Below are 20,344 nucleotides of genomic sequence, written 5' to 3' on the forward strand. Positions count from 1 at the left end.
TGGGTTATCAAGCCCCAGCAGTAAATGAACAGGGTGCCCCTGTGCTTTACTAGCAAAGCATGCACTAGGGACAGAGGAATGTGGGAAAAACGGGGCATTCAGTCTGTATTGGATAGCTCACACACCCTGCCTTCATTTCATAAAACCTGTTGACACAGAGGCTTGCCAGCAGCGAGTCAGTGGAACAGCCAGAAACAGGATCTTCTCTAGAGATCACAGATAACATCAGCTAGAAGGAGAACTGAAAAAAACAATCCCCACAGCACCTTTCTAGGTCACTGTTCCCCGTAATCCAACACTTGAAGGGAGAAGCTGAGCTCGATGTCCCCTGAGGCCTGGGACAGCCTGACCAGGGGCACAGGAGGTGTGTGGGACAGCCCCACTGCTGGGGACAAAGGCTGCTCTGTTCCCTGCCCGTGGAGCCTTCCCGGTGGGAGCAACGGGGTCACTGCAGGAACATTTCCTCCTTTTGCTGCAAGGGGAGAATGAGTGAGCTGGCTCTCCCAGGGCACCCAGGAGGGCTGGCCCCAAGTGCCCTCGAGAGAGGGGCAGCCTTCCCACGAGCCTCAGGAGGAGCAGGGCTGGCATTTGAGCAGCGTGGTTATTGTTGTTGATCTTTCTGCTTTCACCAGAGTGGGAAAATCAAACTGCAAGGAATACGTCAGTGCCTTCACTCTGTTAAATCATGGCCAAACTTTTTGCTAACTCAGCCCCAACTTACCAAGTATAGGACAAGGGGCCTTGGTCCCCTACTTGATGGGGAAGATCTCTTGAGGGATTAACAGTGCTCTTTGAAGGGTCAAGAGTCAGGAGGGATTTTGTTTTTCCACCACTGGGATCAATTGTCTTCGGAGAATTAGGAAAATTCTTTGCAGAGAAAAGCTGCTCCAAATCAGGATTTGGAGAAGAGAACAAATCCAAGAAATGTTCTGATATCAAAACCATGTTGAGAGGAACCTGAGACAAGTATGGTATAAAATGAGAGTCATTCACTTCCCTGTCTCCATGCAAACACTTAAGCCTGGAGTAACATAACCTCTGCAATAAACTCTACCCAGCATTCCTACTCTCTCACATTCCTTCTTTATCCCCTGCTCTCAGTAAATCTTTGTACTCCAATATCCACTTGCTTGTTGCTCTGTTATCCATCCCAGGTGTTTCTTGAACTGCTAAACTGGGGTATGGACATCCCCAAACCTATTTTTAAAATAAAGACACTGGCAGAGCTAATTGTAACACCAAGATTCTGCAAAGCAGACTTGTCTTTGCACACTGTCAGGCTCCCGTTTCAAGCAGTGGTTACAGCAGTTTATTGCACTTCTGAACCAAAATCTTTGTAGGGCTGCAAATATCACAGTGCTTCTAATGCTCTTTCTCCCATAAAACAGCACTGGAGAGTTAAGTACCAAGCCAAGATCCCTGAAAGCCAAACAAGGAGCTCCTGAGGACAGGGTAAATTCCTTCTTTGTATCAGAGAGAGGGCAGGTTTGAAAGGCTTCCACTTTACACAGGGATGGTGAAATCACTCCCCTTCCCCTGCACATTTCCTTGGTTTCATTGCACAGACCCTCATTAGGTGCTGGTGAGAGCCCTCAGCAGGTAGAACCACGAGGACCTCGAGGGGTTAGAGCCTGCCTTGCCCCCTGGGAGGATCTGAAGATCTCAGTGGCACTGTGGTAAATGACCCTCAGGAGCTGAAAGTGGCAGGCAGGAAGCCAAGACCTTCCTGCAACACAGCCCTTACCCTACAGGACACAGTGCTACAGGTTAAAGGAGCCCTTTTAATGGGATGCCAAAGCATTTATCTTCAGGATAGAGACCTCTTGTAAACTCATCATATTGTCTTTAAGTGGTGGGGAACATCAAACAGAGCTCTGGGAGCCCATGGACACACTGGATAAAACACAGGCAGTCTTTGAGGTGATTTGGCACAAGTTACTTCAGGAGTTAAAACATTCTTGGATCATTTTTTTTACCAAAGGGAATACTATTTGTGGAGCCAAGCCCCTCCTCACACCCCAGTAACTGGGAACACATTTAATGCAGACAAAAGCCAGACATTTTATGGAGTCCCCTAATACACACAGGAGATCATTAACAAGCGTTAACAGAAGCTGTTAGTCTTTACAATCTAATAGCTGGCAGGGCTGATGTAAGAGCTCCAAATCCACCACACTGTCTCCAGTTATCTCCTTTGAGTGACGTATTTAGCTGTTTTACAGCCAGGATGAAAGTTTGTGCAGTGCCTCCCACTCTTCAAACACGTCTGTGTGCATGTGGGGCACACTTGTGCCCACAAAGAGGTGAAAGCCAGAGGCTGCCTCTCCTGTTCTGCTGCTCCAGCTTGGCTCCTGGAAGCAGGAGTTGGATTCCCTGAAAGACTGAGCCCATACCCACTCACAGAATTCACAGAATCACAGAGTGACCAGGTTGGAAGAGGCCTTCAAGATCATTGAGTCCAACCCAGCCCTAACACCTCAGCTAAACCCAGGCATCCAGTGCCACATCCAATCTTTTTTCAAACACATGGTAACTCCACCACTTCCCTGGGCAGACCGTCCAGAACTTTATCACTCTTTCAGTGAAAAACTTTTTCCTAATAGACAACCTATATTTCCCTTGGCACAGCTTGAGACTGTGTGCTCTGGTTCTGCTTGGTGAAAGAGGTCCATTCCCTAATGCACCTGCAGCACTGTCCCACCACAGAGGTTTGGTTTGGGAGTTAGAACTCTAACAGCCCCCCATTATTTGTGCTCCAAAAACCAAGCTAAGCCTGGAGGTTTTTTATTTGTTCCTGATGTGTATCAGATTAATTGGTGTGTTTAGAGAAAGAATGGTCCAGCAAAAAAGCCAAATATTTTCTAGAAATGCTTCTACATGGATTGAACTCCTGGTGGAGTCTATGCTACAGACCCATGGTAGGGGAGCCACCTGCCCTCACCTCCCATGGCTGAGAACAAGCATTTGGATGGGTAAGGACTCACTGCATGACTGCAGGTGTGAAAGCACATCCCATTTCTCCCCCCTTTCAAAAAAATCCCAGCATTTACTCTCATGACAGCCTTTCCTCAGTGCTGAGTGAGCTACCCTGGCTTCCATCACATTCTCTGCATCTTCAGCCTGAGGGAGCATCCCTTGCTCAGGGGATGCCCAAGTGCCAGCGCTGAGGAGGACGTGAGAAAATGGCTCAGAGCAGCCCCAGCTGCCCGTGGTAGAAGGCAGAAATATGGCTCTGGAAACCCCTGGGAGCACTTAGCTACTGATCCTGGTGTTTGATGAGACATAATTGCCATAGAGTATTTGAATGTACTGATTTCCTTTAAATCCATTGCAAAAAGCTCTCTAAAAAAACCTTCAAAGTCTTCAGACCAGAAAACTCTAAAAAGTAAATCCACCAGGCAGTAAAAGAAGTTACAATTCTGACTCCATACTCTGAAGACTGACATTTAAGCCTTACACAAAATTACACAAGCACTTGGGACCAAAAACCAGGATCTAGTAAAGATTCATATCCACAGGGGAACATTATTTCTTGTCCTTGACAGCACTGAGCTTTATACTATATCCTGCAAATAAATCATATCTGCTGCTTCTGGAGCACAGCTGTCAGCCTTGGCTGCAGGAATACGTGGGTCACAAAAGCAGGAATTAGGTCCTCCAGAAGGGGGGAAAAAAAACAAAAACAAAAACGAAAAAAAAACCAAAACAAAACAAACAAACAAAAAAACAAACAAAAAAAAACTCAATGGGTGCTGCAGGTGTTTGTTAACTGGTTTCTGTTTGCTTTAGCAATATACTCACATTAACATACAAAAGTGATAACAGATCTCCCAGATTACACAAGAATGTTATTGCTTCCATATGATCAATCATTCTGTTTTCAGTCTGGAAATCTGTGGTGACCACAGATTTTGCAATCTATTCTGCACTCTTTTAAAGAAAAGGAATGGCAATATTTTGTGGCACTATTTTAAAATGTTTCTGTCTTATGAAATTTGCCTTCATATAGTACACAAGAGATTTCTATTAATTAGAATGAAGATAAATGAAGTGAAAAAGGCTGTGAAGGATATTATTCATGTTTAACAAAATAAAAATCAGTTGTTCTGATTTCATCTGTATTAACATTTTATGAGTTTGGGGGTTTGATTTGGTTTTGCTGGTTTGTTTTAGTTTTTTACTTTAAAAAACCCCAACAGTTCATAAGTCTGTCTTGTTTAAAATTGACTGGTCTGGAAGAAGCACTGGGTGAGCCCAGCTCAGATCAAAGAGCCCAGCACCAAAGTAATGTTTGAGAGACTCAGTAAGATGGAGAGAGTTCCGCCACAGTGTCTGCTGCCCTGGGTGTGTGGCAGATGCCTTGTGTGTGCCACCTTGGACACTTCTCTGGGTTAATTACTTTGTTAAATCAGAAACATATATGATGGAACCAATTAGCTTAATGGCATCTTGTCAACAACCACGGGTTAGCTCAAACATCTGTAGGACACTATGATATTGTCACTTTAAAACACAAGGCAGCAGTGGCTACGTGTCTTAGATAAAATCCTGGCCTGCTGAAGCAATGAATTGTGCCTTTTCACATACCAAATTCCAAACTTATCAGGCACAGAGCCATAAGAGATAAGGGAAAAATTGGGAGTTTTGCTGTTATTTTCTGAACACTTAGAGCTCTGCTTTCACAAGATGGGCACGGTGCTGTTCATGGAGGACTGCAAGGGCTGTGCTGAAAACTGCAATTGCATTTCTTGCAAAGCACAGAGCTGCATGACCCCTCCCTACAGCAGGACACAACAAACCCTCAGACACCTCAGATGTTACCAAGCAAAGAGGTCCAACCTTCCTCACCCAGGCCAATTACTTAGTGGGGAAAACTAGACAGCTTTTCATCACCATGGTCACTCCAGAGCCAGGTTTTTATGTGCCTAATCCCTCCTGTTCTCCACTTCACACTGCCTGCAACACATTTAATGAAGCTTGAAGCTGGATCTGTGCTATACATAACATTTATGGAGAACTGGAAGGACAGAATCACAATGTATTTGTAGTACAGATTTTTCTCTTGCTGCATTTTCACCCAGTGATACCCTGGACACAATAAAATACAAGGACAGGGTCTTTATCTGGAGCAAACACGCAGATTTTTCTCTTGTTGCATTTTCACCAATGATACCTGGACACAATAAAATACAAGGACAGGGTCTTTATCTGGAGCAAACACAAAGTAAACTCTACCAAGTACAATCTAAACACAAAAATCTCTTTTCCTGATCAAGAAAGCATTTGAAAGAATGTCAAACAGATGCCCCAAGAAAATTACTTCCCCTGCCTCTTTTGTCATCCCAAACCCTTATTATTACTTTTTGATTGATTTTTTTTGGCTCTTACCCACCCTCATGCTGATCTTCTTAGGTGGGCTCTATACAACTTTCCCAGCTTTCTTTCATCCCTCTAGTGTTCTTGCCAATAAATTATTCTAGTTTTATGAAAGGTTTCTTTTTTATTTCATAATAATTTTCTCTTGATCCAAAATGAACTAAAACTCAGTGGTTGGGTGTTTTGTTCTTTAATGCAACACTTGGTCTGCCAACAGCCTTGAAAATGTATTTCAGCCTTCTCTGTTTATTTGAAAGCTGTTTCTTCCAAGAAGGCTAAGAATAATGTGGTTACCATAGTATCCTTATCCACAACCAATAAAATGCAGCTTGGAATACAATAAAACAAAGCTGAGACTACTCACAAAATGTGACTGAATGAGTGAACACTGAAATCTTCACCCGACATCACTCCTAGCACTATGGAAAACACTCAGGTCTAAACCTTTTGGTCCAGCAGGGAAGATGAGGATAAGCCTGTCCAGCTATCAGCTATTTGAGATATTTCAATTCCAACGCTGAAGATGGCTGCTGCTTTGGAATTCCCATCTCACAGATTCAGTGTTCCACTGCAGAGATTTTGTACTTTTCTGTAATCTCTTGTTCTGGGAAGCTTTGCTGAGGCTCACTGGAACCAAGTGATGGATTAATTACTGCTAGGAACAAGTTGACAAAGTAAATAATGAACTGTTTGTTCTTACAGTTTTGTTGGCTCCTGAACAGGCAAGATTCTAGGGAACAAGCCAAAAATAATCTTTTTTTCTTTCAAGTCAACTGGCCAACAAAACCCCACATATGCTTCATAGATTATACTAATTACACCTGCTTTGGACACATCCATTTCTTTCCTGATTACAAGTGAGGGGATTTTACTCTAATAAAATGAACTTTTAAGAAATGAAAGAAAAGCAATTGTTCTCAATAATAATGAATAAAGAAAGAAAGAACCACCACATGCATGATGGTGAGACCTGCTGGCAAGTTTTTTTTCTGATTTTAAAAAAAGGGAAGGGAAGGGAAGGGAAGGGAAGGGAAGGGAAGGGAAGGGAGATACAGAGGATATCCTGTTTAATGCAAGCACCTGAGTGGGAGGGAAGCAGAATCCTCCTCCCACAGACTCAGTGCATGCTTTGGGACTGACCCTGTGGTGCCTGGGACTCTCATAAACACACCAGGTAAATGTAAAACACAACTCAAGATTTTGTGGTGCTCTGCTCATATTTTCTTGCCAGTGACACCAGCCCAAGATCACTGAGTTTAAATTAAAAAGCTCTGACCATGGTTTGATAACCCCTGGATGTAAGCAATAGGAAAAGAAAATGAAGCAACTCCCTTCCTTAGCCAGGGCTGTAGGTGGGGATTCTGAGCAGTGGGAGCAGGAGAACTGCTGCATGAGCATTTGCTGTTGTTGTTTCTGAAGAAAAGCTGTTACCCTCACTGTGCAGCTTTCTGGAGCTTTTTCAGACCCCAGAAGCACCATCAGTGGGTGTATCAAACACACACACTGAGAGCCACGTAGTTTCAGTTGTAGCTTAGCACAAGAAAACATAATACTTCTTTCATCCCCGCTTCTCATCTTGGGAAGGTCATGTGTAGCTAACAGAGCAAAGGAAAGAGAGAAAAAGGTGTAGGAGTTCAAGAGATCACTCATGTGGTGAACATGCTCCCCTCTTTCAAGCTCACCTCACAGAAAAAGCATTCTGTGTGTAGCAGGATGCCAGCTCTAGTGCACAAGATAAAAACCAGTACTTTTTCAGGCAAAACATCTTAGATCTGTTAGTGTGGTGCTCATGGCACTGCTTAAACAAAGTAGTAGGTTTTTACACTGCTGATGTCAACTTAATCAGGATCAGCACTATAAAAGAAAATAGCTGAAAACAGTGACTAAAAAGACAGGTGTTGCATTAAGGTAGAAAAATTATTTTAAAAAAAGACCTCATAAAATCAGGCCTGCTCTGTTAAATATGACTAAAAAGACAGGTGTTGCATTAAAGTAGAAAAATTATTAAAAAAGGCCTCATAAAATCAGGCCTGCTCTGTTAAATTGATAGCTAGCCTGTCATTTCTTCTAAGCAAAGTTAGCACTTTACAAATTGCCATGTGAAAGCAATCCTTGTGTGAGCAGTTCCTTAACACAATCTATTCCTAGGTGAAAAACAACTGGCACCTACATAAACATTAAATCCATCCCATGAGAACCACTGAAGAAAACATGTAAAGTATTTAAGAGTAGAGAGATTTGACAGACAAGTAAAATACCTTTTACGAACCAATAAAGTAATTAGCAAGAAAGCTACTGACCAATTAAGAGTCACACACAAGGTCTGTAACACTGTATAAAAAGGAGTGAATATGTGAATAAAGAATGGGCTTTTTCCACCATGAAGAAATTGGAGTCCTGTGTGATTTATTTCAGTAGGCAGGACTTTCACATCCCTAGAGTGAATACACTGGGGAACAGGAAGAAACAGCAAAGACCAAACCTGTATCAAACTTTGCACCCTCCTTACCTGTGACTAAAGAAACAGGTAGGCCAGGGATTTTTTTAACATTTCCATTATGCCTTCAGTACAACACACTCCAAGCCTGAACTTGTTCATTAATGTTTTTAACAAGTTCATTAGTGTTTTTAAACTTCTCAATCAAAAATAAGCAACAGGAGAGGCCCTGTGGCTGTGCATTGCCTTGGGGACAGCACCCTGATGGACAGCCCAGCCCCTGTTGTCACCCGGCTGTAAATGGTGCCCACAGTAAATGACATTTAAAGCCCCATGCACTGTACCATGACCAGCTTGGCTGTGGTTCCAGAGCCAGAACCAGCACAAGAAGCTTGGCTGTGGTTCCAGAGCCAGAAGTTTGGCTGCGGTTACAGAACCAGCGGCTTGGCTGTGGTTTCAGAACCAGAACCAGCAGCCTGGCTCTGTTTCAGGGCCAGCAGCCTGGCTGTGGTTCCAGAGCCACAACCAGCCACTTGGCTGTGGTTCCAGCAGCAGCAGCATCTTGGCTGTGGTTTACCAGCACCAGCAGCCTGGCTGTGTCCCAGCAGCAGCAGCAGCCTGGCTGTGTTCCAGAGCCAGCACCAGCAGCCTGGCTGTGGTTCCAGAGCCAGCACCAGCAGCCTGACTGTGTTCCAGATCCAGCACCAGCAGCCTGGCTGTGTTCCACAACCAGCACCAGCAGCCTGGCTGCGGTTCCAGGACCAGCACCAGCAGCCTGGCTGTGGTTCCAGAACCAGCACCAGCAGCCTGGCTGTGTCCCAGCAGCAGCACACACCTCGTTGATGGCCAGCTGCTCGCCGCCGCCCCCGGGGTGGCCGTAGCGGTGGTTGGAGCTGCGGAATTCCTCGTACAGATCCTCCTCGCTCCCCACATCGTCCGTCAGGGCTGTCTTGTCCAGGCCTCCATCAGTGATCACTGCAACAGCAAAATGCACACATTGGCACACAGCATTCAAAAAAACAAAAAATTCCTCCACATCACCCTATATATAAAACCAATTTTTAAAATATAGCACTTCTAAAATTTCATCTACATTTAATTCTATTTCTCTTAAATTACCACAAAAATATTTTTTATTTACAAAAACAAAACATAACCTATTATCCCATCAAACATTATAAATAATCCATATCATTTTAAAGAACTTACATTATTAACTCCTAATATTAAAATAATTACCCATATAAAACACACAGAAAAAAATAATTCATCAAAAAATATAAATCAAAATAAAAAAATAACTTGAAACCTTAAAACTTTAAAAAAAAAACCCCAACAAACCAGGATGGCAGCTCACTGGGGCGAGGAGCACCGTAATGCAGTATAAAGGGGAAAAAGACAAGGAAACTAGAGGAAATTTTGGGTCAGAATTCAACCCTTATGCATGCCTGTTCTTCAGAGAATTTTTCTCCACTCATGTTTTACCCCCATAAATGATTGTGTCTTTCTCTAGATCAGAAAATACAATTTAAAAACATTCGACAACTGCTCTATGTTGCAAAGAAAAGACCAAGCAAGAATAGCAAAACAAGGTCTGAAAAAAGGCACAGGGTAATGATGACACAAATGTGATTTTATTAGGACCTGGCTGTGGTGACAGCAAACTGGACTAAGTAACAAGCAGCTCATGCCTGCCACTTCATACATTGAGGATTATGATTTACCAAATCCTATCAGGTCAAAGGAAATCTCAGCCTTTGGGAAAAACCTTCACCTTTCTTCCACACACTTATTTGAGAATCCTTTTGGATGCCTAAAATGGTGTTTGCTCCAGAATTAGCCAATATTACCACAGGAAGGCCATTCTGCTCAGCACAGCCCCCAACAAGCTACAGATAATGGAGGGTTCACGGTCTGCAGCTACAACAAACACCAAAGGCCTGAGAAAAATAAAAATGTGGGATTTATATTCCTTGCACAGAAGAAAGTGTCACTTCACCTGTTTCATGGGCAGGGCTTTTTTCCTAAAGTCTCCTTGAGGCATTAGCAAATACCCTACAGTGCCGTGCAGTGTCATTCACCCCATCCCTGTACTGGTTACTGAACATGAACCTTCTGTTCTCAAATCTGTGAAAAATGACAGCGATTAAAGAAACCACTTGCTGGCATATTCATCTGGATTAGCAACTGCTAGGGCAACAGTTTCCATGACAAAGCAGTGGGCTTGACAAAGATTCCTGTGCATGAAGCAAGCACCTACACAGCCATGGTGCAGAGAACAGCTGATAGAAATTGTAATTTTAGTAAATGGACTTGACATGGCTACAGGAGTAAAACTGAATGAAAACACAGGCATTACTATCAGCACACCTGGCAACAGCCTTGGCTGTGCAAGTTACATGATGTGACCCTCCAAATTTTTGCAAAACAAGTGAAAAAAAATCTTTTGAGCTTGACTTTGTAGAGCTTTAACAGGGAGAGACTCACAAACCTGGTCTTGAGCCCTCCTTTCCCTTCACAATACAAGTGCATCTTATGCACCTAATTGTGCCATTGGGTCAAAAAAAGCACCCCATGATTTATTATCTTATTAATTACCTGAAACCAAAGCTGCACCACATGAACAGGTGAAAAAAGTATTTTGAGCTTGACTTTGTAGAGCCTTAACAGGGAGAGACTCACAAACCTGGTCTTGAGCCCTCACTTCCCTTCACAATGCATCTTATGCACCTAATTGTGCCATTGCGTGAAAAAAAGCACCTTATGATTTATTAGCTTATTAATTACCTGAAACCAAAGCTGCACCACATTAGCACTGAATGAAGTGCTGACAGAGGTTCCAAGCAGACCTGCAGAGTTTGTCCTCATCAACACTTTCAGGACATGGGATGGTTTGTTAAGGCTGCACCACCTGATCTCTGCTACTACCAGTGAGGTGTAAATTCAGTGTAGCAGCTATCAGTTCAATGCAGTGACCTGACATCAAAATGACAAGTATGAGCTATTTTTAAACTAAATACTTGCTTGTTTATGCTTTGAATTCAATAAATAGGCACAACACAGCAAAGATTGTCTGAAGCTGGGACTGCACTTGGTACTGATGGCAATTCAGGACACAGAGGTGCATATGAGCTTATGATTAAAGCAAATTTTCTGAGCAAGTATGGAACTACCCAACCATTCAACTTTAAGTGACATTTCACCAAAAAATCAAGCATTCCCCTAGCTTTGCTCTGACACCTCACATCGTTCATTATACAGAAATTCTGCACTGAATAAGTGCCAGTAGTAGAGATTGCATGTAAAGCAATTCTGGGGTTAAGACCTAGTCCATTAATATAAAACTCAAAACCAGCTGGAATACCACTGATATTATAATTTCATGCAGAGCTACCATGGTTGGAACTTTAAAAACTAAAGGTAAGGGCATTAAAGGTATCACATTTTGCTCATACACTGACTGAGAAACCTTTGTCTGATAGTAATGAACAACTTCCAGTGTGATAGTGTAGCACAGAAACAAATTAGAAACATTTTTCAAGAACAAATAAAAATAAATCATTTACAAGAAGCAAGTCAGCAGTCACTTAATTCAAAACTCTTCTGCAGCCCTCTGATCTCATTCTTTTCCCTTATTTTACACATGGCTTCATTGCTTTCCCCTTACACATCTTCTGCTATTTTCACTGCTGAAAGTAACCTTCAGCTTGAAAAATGTTCATTGGCATCTTTAAAGCTTTTGTTTTCTGCCCCCACATTTTCCTATTTGTTCTCTGATCTGTGCTTAGATGAAAAAGCAAAAGCTCCAGGGAGGTATTTATCTGTGTTACTTAAAATGCTCTGTACCTCTGCTAAGTGCCTTGAAAGCTGTGCTTGCTTTTACTAGAGATCTGTTTTTCCTCTTGATCTTACCAAGCTCATCAATTCTCTGCTGTCTCAAGACCAGCTACTGCATTTAGGATTAGTTTTCCTGGCAAAAAAAAAGTCCTTATAGACATATTGCACCAAAACTCTACTTCACAAGCATGAGAAAGTTCTCAATCATTGAAGAAGAATGGCCCAATACAGCCGTTGCACATCTTCCCAAATGCTACTGCATTTAGGATTAGATTTGCTGGCAAAAAAAAAAGTCCTTATAGACATATTGCACCAAAACTCTACTTCACAAGCATGAGAAAGTTCTCAATCATTGAAGAAGAATGGCCCAATACAGCCGTTGCACATCTTCCCAAACTAATGCTGCAGGGAAGAATTGAATTAATGAAAAATAAGAATTTGCTCTGAAGCAGGTTAGATGAAAGGCATGACCACAAATAAATAAAATAGTGGTCTGGAATGGTGACCCAATGCACTAGAAAGCCATCAAGGAAGCAGGAGAATGAAGGATTTTAGTGTAGGAACTGACTTAACGTGCAAAGCACAAACTAGGTCACGTAGAAAAGAAGAAAGCACTGTACAAAAATCTTAGAAGACAAGTTAGCAGAGATTGCTGAAGCAGTCTATCAGCCTGCCCACAGCACAGCACTGCCTGGACAGGCCACTATCAAACTGCACAGGGCTAATTCAGATGCTGCATTCCTGCCACCTCCAAGTGCTCATCTCTGTCTAACACTGAAATTCAGTGGCACAGTCAGGCCTGGCCTCTCTGGAACACTGACCTGACCCTGGCAGCCAGGTCACACCAAGGAACAATGTTCTGTCAAAAAGTAAAGGCAAGCATCAATTAACTCAAGCAGATTTCTTCATATTTATACCTCTGTCCTGATGAATTTCACTAAATATGGCAACAAATCCCACACACAGGATCAGAGGGAGGGGGAGTGACCAACATTTAGTACTACAGCCAATATGTGCAGGAACTAAAACTCTGTTTCTCGCTGCTGTTAGTCCTAGCCCAAGCTTGGGATTTATGTCATTACAGTAGAAAAGCAGATGGATAATGCTAGCAAGAGCAGCTCACAAAAGAATGCCACACAAACTCTTTTTTTAATGCATCCATACAGCAAAAGTGTCAAAAACCTGACTCCATGAAGAATTATCTTGGGGATATAAAGTTTCCAAACTCATACAAAACGTGTCACTGGAACCAGGGAGTGGCACAGGTGCTCTGTGTGCCTGAGCAGGCAGAACTTGGGCTGCACTCAGGGACAAAAGGGAAGGTTCTGTGCAAATCAAGTGAAGCTTGGTCAGGGTGGTCCAGGGGAAGGGCTCACCCTGCCCACACCTCCCTGCAGAGGCTGGAATGCAGCTATAAGCAGGCAGCAGTGGGAAGGGTCCTGGCTGGGCTCTGCCTGTGCCCCTGCCTTGCTGAAAGGTGATGCTAAGAGGTACTGGCACACAATTCCAGGGCTCTCCATGCCACCAGAAAGCCCCTGGAGCTGTTACCAGTTCTGTGGTTCCACAGGGAAGAGCACTCAGTGCCCAGAGGGAGAGACAAGCCTGGCTGAACATCCCATTGCCACCCTGCCAGTGCAACTGCATCCTGCTTAGAGGTAAATTGGGCAACTGGAAGGCAGCTGCCTGCATGGTGGGGTTTTCACAATCAAGCCTAGGTGACACTGGAGAGCAAACCAGTGGGGCTGCACTGGGACAGCCTTGATCTTCACCACCAACAGGGATGGCAGGGAGGGGAAAACAGAGAAAAGGTTTTGTCTTGTTCATCAAACTGGTGGGAAGACGAAGTTGGAATTAGATGATCTACTGGAGGTATCAGAAAACAAATGTTAACTGCAGTCCAGAGTTCAGTTCAGACTAATGTCACCTAGTGCAGGTTATGCAGTTCCACACATCTGTGCTCTGCTTCTCACTCAAAGGATGGACCTGCCTCACATATTCTGTGTGCCAGGAATTAGTGAACACAAGCTGCTGTCAAACAGTCAAAAAAAAGCTCAAACAAAAACCCAAACCAAAATAACAGCCAAACCCCCCCATACACCTACCACTATATTAAAAAAATAAATAAATTAAAGGAATATAATCCCACCCTCTCACTGGAAAACTGTTCTCACTGAATAAATTTCTAGAATAGTTTCCTTGGAGGAGTTGGACAATAAAGCCCCAAATTTAGCACAGCCTCTTAACAGAGCTCTCTCAAACTCACAGAGGTTTATGTCTCAGCTGGAACAAACCCCAGCAGCTCCCCAGTGGCGAGGAGCTCCAGACGTGTGTCTGGGTCACAAGCCTGAACAATGACCCAGGACTGAAGGAAAATGGGCTGGAGGCACTTTCCATTCCGTGTGCCGGGAATTAGTGAACACAAGCTGCTGTCGAACAGTCAAAAAAAAGCTCAAACAAAAACCCAAACCAAAATAACAGCCAAACCCCCCCATACACCTACCACTATATTAAAAAAATAAATTAATTAAAGGAATATAATCCCACCCTCTCACTGGAAAACTGTTCTCACTGAATAAATTTCTAGAATAGTTTCCTTGGAGGAGTTGGACAATAAAGCCCCAAATTTAGCACAGCCTCTTAACAGAGCTCTCTCAAACTCACAGAGGTTTATGTCTCAGCTGGAACAAACCCCAGCAGCTCCCCAGTGGCGAGGAGCTCCAGACGTGTGTCTGGGTCACAAGCCTGAACAATGACCCAGGACTGAAGGAAAATGGGCTGGAGGCACTTTCCCAAAACGTTGGTTATCTGTTTTCACTTGACTTACAGTCTACAGCTTTTAGGGGTAAGGCTGGGACAGGAATCCATGATGATTACAGACAGCTTGGAAAGCCAAGAGCATCCATAGTTTATTAAAAGCACATTATATTGACAAAGGGAACAATTTTTCCTGTATTTGAATTCTCTCTTTCAAGTGTGCTTTTCCCACATCCACCCATTTCATTTGTCTCTGTAGCATTTACATTTAAAATAATTCACCAAAACAACAGTAGGAGGCTGATTTACACTCACAGAGCAAATTAATTCAGAGCTAACAACATCATCCCCTCTGCCTCACTGAGCAGAGATTGCTGTGGTTGTGTGCAGCCCACAGGAAAGCTCAGTGCAGCTGTGCAGGAAGCACTTCAAGAGATTTAAGATGATAAACAAGTGAAGCGTGGGGTTGGGAACCACACCCAGACCACATGGCCCAGGTGAGAGAAGCCCCTCTCCCTCCTCTTCACCCATTTGGGATTGCCAACCCCTTGTCTCCTTGGAAATAGAGCTGCAGCCTCCATCAGTCCTGCTCTCAATTATGTGCTTCATTTATCAGATGCCTGGTACACGGAGGTCCCTCTGCAGCTGCCACAGAGAAATCCATCAGTGATGTCATCCCACTGCTGCCCCAGCAGTGCAATTCTGCAGCTCTTACTGTGCTGATGGACCCTCTCATCATTCTGCTCATGCTGTGGGCCAGTTTAACAGGAAGAGGGAAGTCAGGCAGGGAATTAGCGACAAGGGAACAATGACCAGTTAGGATGAGCTTAGTGAGGAGAAAAAACCTAAATAAAACAAAATACCAAAACAAACCAGAAAATCACCAGGAACCTGGTCCTTCAAAACCAAGCCTAGAGAGCTGAGGTCATTAGGATGACATTTCTGAGTAGGTTACAAAACCATGTTAAGCCAGTCTTTCAAGGAGAAATCACAGATTGGGAAGGAAAGACGAAAATATTGAAGTGGAGAAAGCAAGCTTCATCCCCTCCATTATAAAGAAACATTAAGAAGGGAAAGGATTCAACATAACAAAATTGAATTAACATTTTGGTATAGTGCCACAAACAGAATTTCTTTTGTGAATTAAGCCAGTTCCTAATTAGCTGAGGTAAAGAGCAAATCTGTGCTTGAAGAAAAAAAAAAAGGACAGCTCTTCACTGGAAAACCAAGCACAGATCCTCTGCTGGGCACATCACCCAGGGTACCATTCATCAACAATAATGCACTGAGCCACCCACTCAGGTTTCAAGAGTTTTTAAATCCCAATTAGAATCTAAATGACTTGCAGGGAGGCTTAAGGGAGTTCTCAACTCTCTCGGGTAGCAGAGATAATTATGGGGAAGAGAGACGTGGATTATGAATGGCTCTGCAGCTCTGACTCCCATGTCACCACTTGCCACTTGGCCCACTCTGCCCTGGCACACACAGGGCACAGAGCTGCCCCCAACTCCCTCCTGGATTGTTGGGTGATGGCACAACTGGGAGAGGGGCAGTGGTATAACTAGATTTGAAGAAGAGTGGACACAGTGGGAAAACCAGATAGGAAATCACATAAATATACTTTGTTCATCCAAAGCCTGATCCTTTGTTGAAAAGTGCCTCTGCTGTACTGCACACAAACTATTAATTCACTGGCCTTGTTCCCATCACAGCCACTGACTTGGAAAAAAGCAGGCACGTCCTCCTCCTCCTTGTATTTGTTGTTTGTTTGCTCAGGTCTGATTACTCATCCATAGTGACTGTTTGCTCTGGTTTTGCAGATGAACCTCTCTGGAAATGCTATTTACTTTATGTCTGGACAGCCCTGAACACAACAGGGACCAATTTGAGTTCAGTCCTTTAAGCCCTATCACAGTCTAAGCATGAAGTCAATGGCAGCAATCAAGGCTGGCAGACAAATCCTTTCCAGTACCCAGGCACATTTTTACCATATCCCTGGTAAGGTGTGCAGGTTGGAATAAATACCTGGCATGTCATTTACTGCCCCAAAAATTACTTTTATTCATTGAAGTGGCTGCAGTTTAAAGGAGTTTGGATGTGAGTGTCTAGATGAGACAATCTACCATCATTTTTTGAACATTTCCTCTGTGAAAGACTGAAATTATTGCTTTTCTCATTTCTAACAGGTAACAAGCACTGACACTCCAAACTCATGTGGAATTCTCACCTGTCCATTCCAGTCTGCTGCTTAGCCCTGTGCCTGCTACATTTGAGTAAAAATCAGACCAAACTGCTCTCCCTTGATGTGAAAACCACCACCAGCACCAAAGCTGCCCCTTCTTCAGAGCACTGCATCCCAAAACCCTGCCAGGCTGCTGCCTGGGGAGCAGCACGTCTGACACTCCTCTGGAGCGTGACCAGAGTCAGCTCAGATCAGCAGAGTGCTCAGTGAGCCTCCAGCTCACCTGCAAAGTGGAAAACGCTACATCCCTGTGTCCATATCCACCCATTCTTATCCAGAAGTGTAACAAAAACTGAGGAAATTCAAGCAAATGGGCCAGGAAACCAGAACAATGGTTATTTACAGTGGGCAACACCTACTGCAGCAAACATGGGAGGTAGAGCAGCATCAAAGAGTGTTAGTACAGCTGACAAGCCTGACAAAAATGGGCTGGAAGAGATTTTGTCAATAAGGTTCCAGGAATTTATTTGTTTTTATCTGTTTATTTTTAGAAGAGCATCAGCTCTGGATTTTCAAAACCTTATAGGCACATCCCACAAGTTGGAAGATCAGCAATCAGACAAAAAGAGACACTGTTTATTTAAAAGATTATTCCCACAGACTCCCCTGAATTATCTCAATACTTGCCACAATTTCAGTGCATGGTTACTGTGGCATCACCCCTGGAATCACCTTTGGGCTTCTCTCAGCTTTTGTTTGCTCAAATATATGAAACTTGCCTGTGGGAACGTGCAAACAAAGGAGCCACACTTATCTTACTGCTACTGAGTCTTATTGCTCTGCCTTCACCTAATCTCTGTTCATCTGAACTAAAGCCCTGGTGCATACTCAAGCATTCCAAAAATCTGTGTTTTAATAATTTTTTTTCTCTTCTAGAATGCAAATGAAAGACCTTTAAACAACTCAGACAGAATCAATATTTCTAGTCATCACCAGCCGTCAAATAAAGACCTTCAAGAGAAAATGCTCCCCCATTCTCTCAGGAATTGTTGTTCCTCCTGCCTCTGCAGCTACTTTCCAAAGACTTAATTGGTGATTTCTTCATGCAAGTGCTGTTATGTCCCAGATCTCACACTGCCCTTGTCTATTTTAATTCTATTGATTTAGTGCTGATTTGCTTCACCTCTAAAACAGCTTCCTCAGAGCTCTCACAGGATCATGGTAGGAATGCAGCTATGCTGGGCTCTCACAGAGCCTCCTTTCTTGTACCTGTTGCTTTATTAAACAAAGGAAAGAACACAAACATGCTGTAGGAAATTCTGGTTGACTTATATTTCCTGGAAGTCTCAGAAAACAAATGTTAACTGCAGTCCAGAGTTCAGTTCAGACTAATGTCACCTAGTGCAGGTTATGCAGTTCCATACATCTGTGCCCTGCTCCTCTCTCAAAGGATGGACCTGCCTTACACATTCCAACTCCAGTAATTAGTGAACACAAGCTGCTGTCAAACAATCAGAAAATAAAAAATGAAACCCATCTTTCCAAAGATTCTGCATTTTTATTCTGTCTCTACGTTCAAGCACACCCTCAAAAGACCAAGAGCTTGGAAGCTGTCTTTGCTAAATATTTTATTGCCAAAAAGCAAAAAATTTTCTTCAGTCTGAAGTCACAGTCTAGAAACAAGAAAATTCCACTACACATGAAGTTTTAGTTACTGGCTTGAAAAAACACACCAAAGAATAGCTAAGAGAATTTTTAGGAAGAAATGCGTCTGTTCCTCTCTCAAAGGATGGACCTCACACATTCCGTGTGCCAGGAATTAGTGAACACAAGCTGCTGTCAAACAATCAGAAAATAAAAAATGAAACCCATCTTTCCAAAGATTCTGCGTTTTTATTCTGTCTCTACGTTCAAGCACACCCTCAAAAGACCAAGAGCTTGGAAGCTGTCTTTGCTAAATATTTTATTGCCAAAAAGCAAAAAATTTTCTTCAGTCTGAAGTCACAGTCTAGAAACAAGAAAATTCCACTACACATGAAGTTTTAGTTACTGGCTTGAAAAAACACACCAAAGAATAGCTAAGAGAATTTTTAGGAAGAAATGCCACTAGGATGTAAAACAATTCACATCACAATGGTCTAAAATGTTCCACTTGGTCATGCCAACTTTGCATGGAAAGAAAACAGACACAGATCTTTCTTATAATGGCATCACCCACAATATACCTTGAACCATTAAAAATGAAGAATTGTTTTCATAATAATTTAAAGCCTTGGCAACATGGCCATTTTGGTTAAGGCAAAACTAACAGCAGAGCCTGGAGGAGCTGCAAGCCCCAGCCTGGGCTGATGAGTGACACAGGCACTGGGCAGGGGCTGTTTGCAGCACAGGCAGCACAACGAGCCTCTGCTGGCACTTGTGGAAGGCAGGCTGTTTATCCAAGTGTCTGACGAGGGGTTCAAGAGGCTCACTTGGAACACTTCAATTTGAAAAATGTGACCTTTGGTTTTTCCCAGAATTCTGCATAAATGCCATAAATTTAGTCTTTATCTTGGTGAAGCTATCCAGGCTGACAAGTGGCTTATATCTATGACCTTGGACCACAGAAGTAATTAAAAATGAATGCCATGAGAAGACTTTCAATTGCTCTTGTGCATTATCAAGTATAAGTCTCAAGGGGCAGCAAGATTGTTTTGTTGACATTATTTTGCATGACCAGTCTTCATCTGGTTTCATGCTGGGGATACAATATTTTCATTAAAAATACTTTTAAAACTGCTTTACCTATAGGAAATCCCTCTGTCCCAGTTTATATTTTAATCTGAGTTCTAAGAAAATCCCTGAGATGAATCTACCAAATATTTCTGAGGGGAAAATAGAAAATCAAGGATTAATATTATTTAACTACAACTGCCACAATAGCTGAGGGATCAGGCTTTTTGCAGCATACATTTGAATCACACGATGCTACACAAAGGAGTCAAAGCCAGGCTCTGAATTAGTCAGGGGAATTCTTTGGTGTTATTTAGAACAGATTTGGGAGATCAGCTCTGAGCAAGCCACAGGACAGATGCTGAACACGGCCAAATGTAATCCAGTTTTTATATTTGAGTAGAAAAAGCCACAAGAGCATTGTCACTGGAAGGTGGGTGCAGAACAGCAGGGCACCACATCAGCACAGGGACCTGATGGACAGAGACAAGGTGGAAATTCAAACCCGCTCACACATGGCACATTTACACTTCTGCTAGCACAAACCTTGCTGCCAGAGCACAGGACTGGCTGGTTTTAAGCATCAATTCCTGTGCTGAAGAGCAGGTGTGCAAACCAAAGGAAGAAGGCTGGAGCCCAGAGGTGCTCTGGATGAGTCTCCTGTCCTTGGGGTTTGTCTGGGGTGCCTTTCAGAGCAGATCCAGCTGCACCCCACATCTGTCAGCCCCCAACACCTCTCCCCCCAGGGACTCCACACTTCCCTGCCAGTGATATGTGTGAAAGTGAAAGAATCTGCACCAAAATAATATCAAATAATAATAAAATCAAATAATCAATTGAATAATATCAATAATATCACTGTACAGTGATATTCTTATTAAATACATTGAAGAGCTCAAGAACAGGCCTTACTGCCTTATGCATTTGATACTGTTCTTATGTGTTGCCCACTGTGAAGTATTTGTTCCCGGGGAGTCTGGGGATGCAGATATGATAGATTACTGCAAATGAGATTTAAAGAATTATCCTCAAGGTACTGAACCGAC

The 20,344-nt window shown here is 43.0% G+C and overlaps 1 protein-coding gene across 2 annotated transcripts in view; it reads right to left on the bottom strand.

Annotated features, from left to right (window-relative positions):
- Positions 1–20,344, bottom strand: part of ARHGEF4 (Rho guanine nucleotide exchange factor 4) — a 219,940-nt gene that overhangs the window by 37,112 nt on the left and 162,484 nt on the right. For both annotated transcript variants that reach the window (XM_039728062.1, XM_039728063.1), the window contains one exon: positions 8,649–8,788. In XM_039728062.1, the coding sequence (XP_039583996.1) occupies positions 8,649–8,788 (140 nt within the window). The remainder of the gene's footprint in view (positions 1–8,648; positions 8,789–20,344) is intronic.

The sequence above is a fragment of the Passer montanus genome, unplaced genomic scaffold (assembly GCF_014805655.1).
Source record: "Passer montanus isolate IOZ18808 unplaced genomic scaffold, ASM1480565v1 scaffold63, whole genome shotgun sequence".
Classification (NCBI taxonomy): domain Eukaryota; kingdom Metazoa; phylum Chordata; class Aves; order Passeriformes; family Passeridae; genus Passer; species Passer montanus.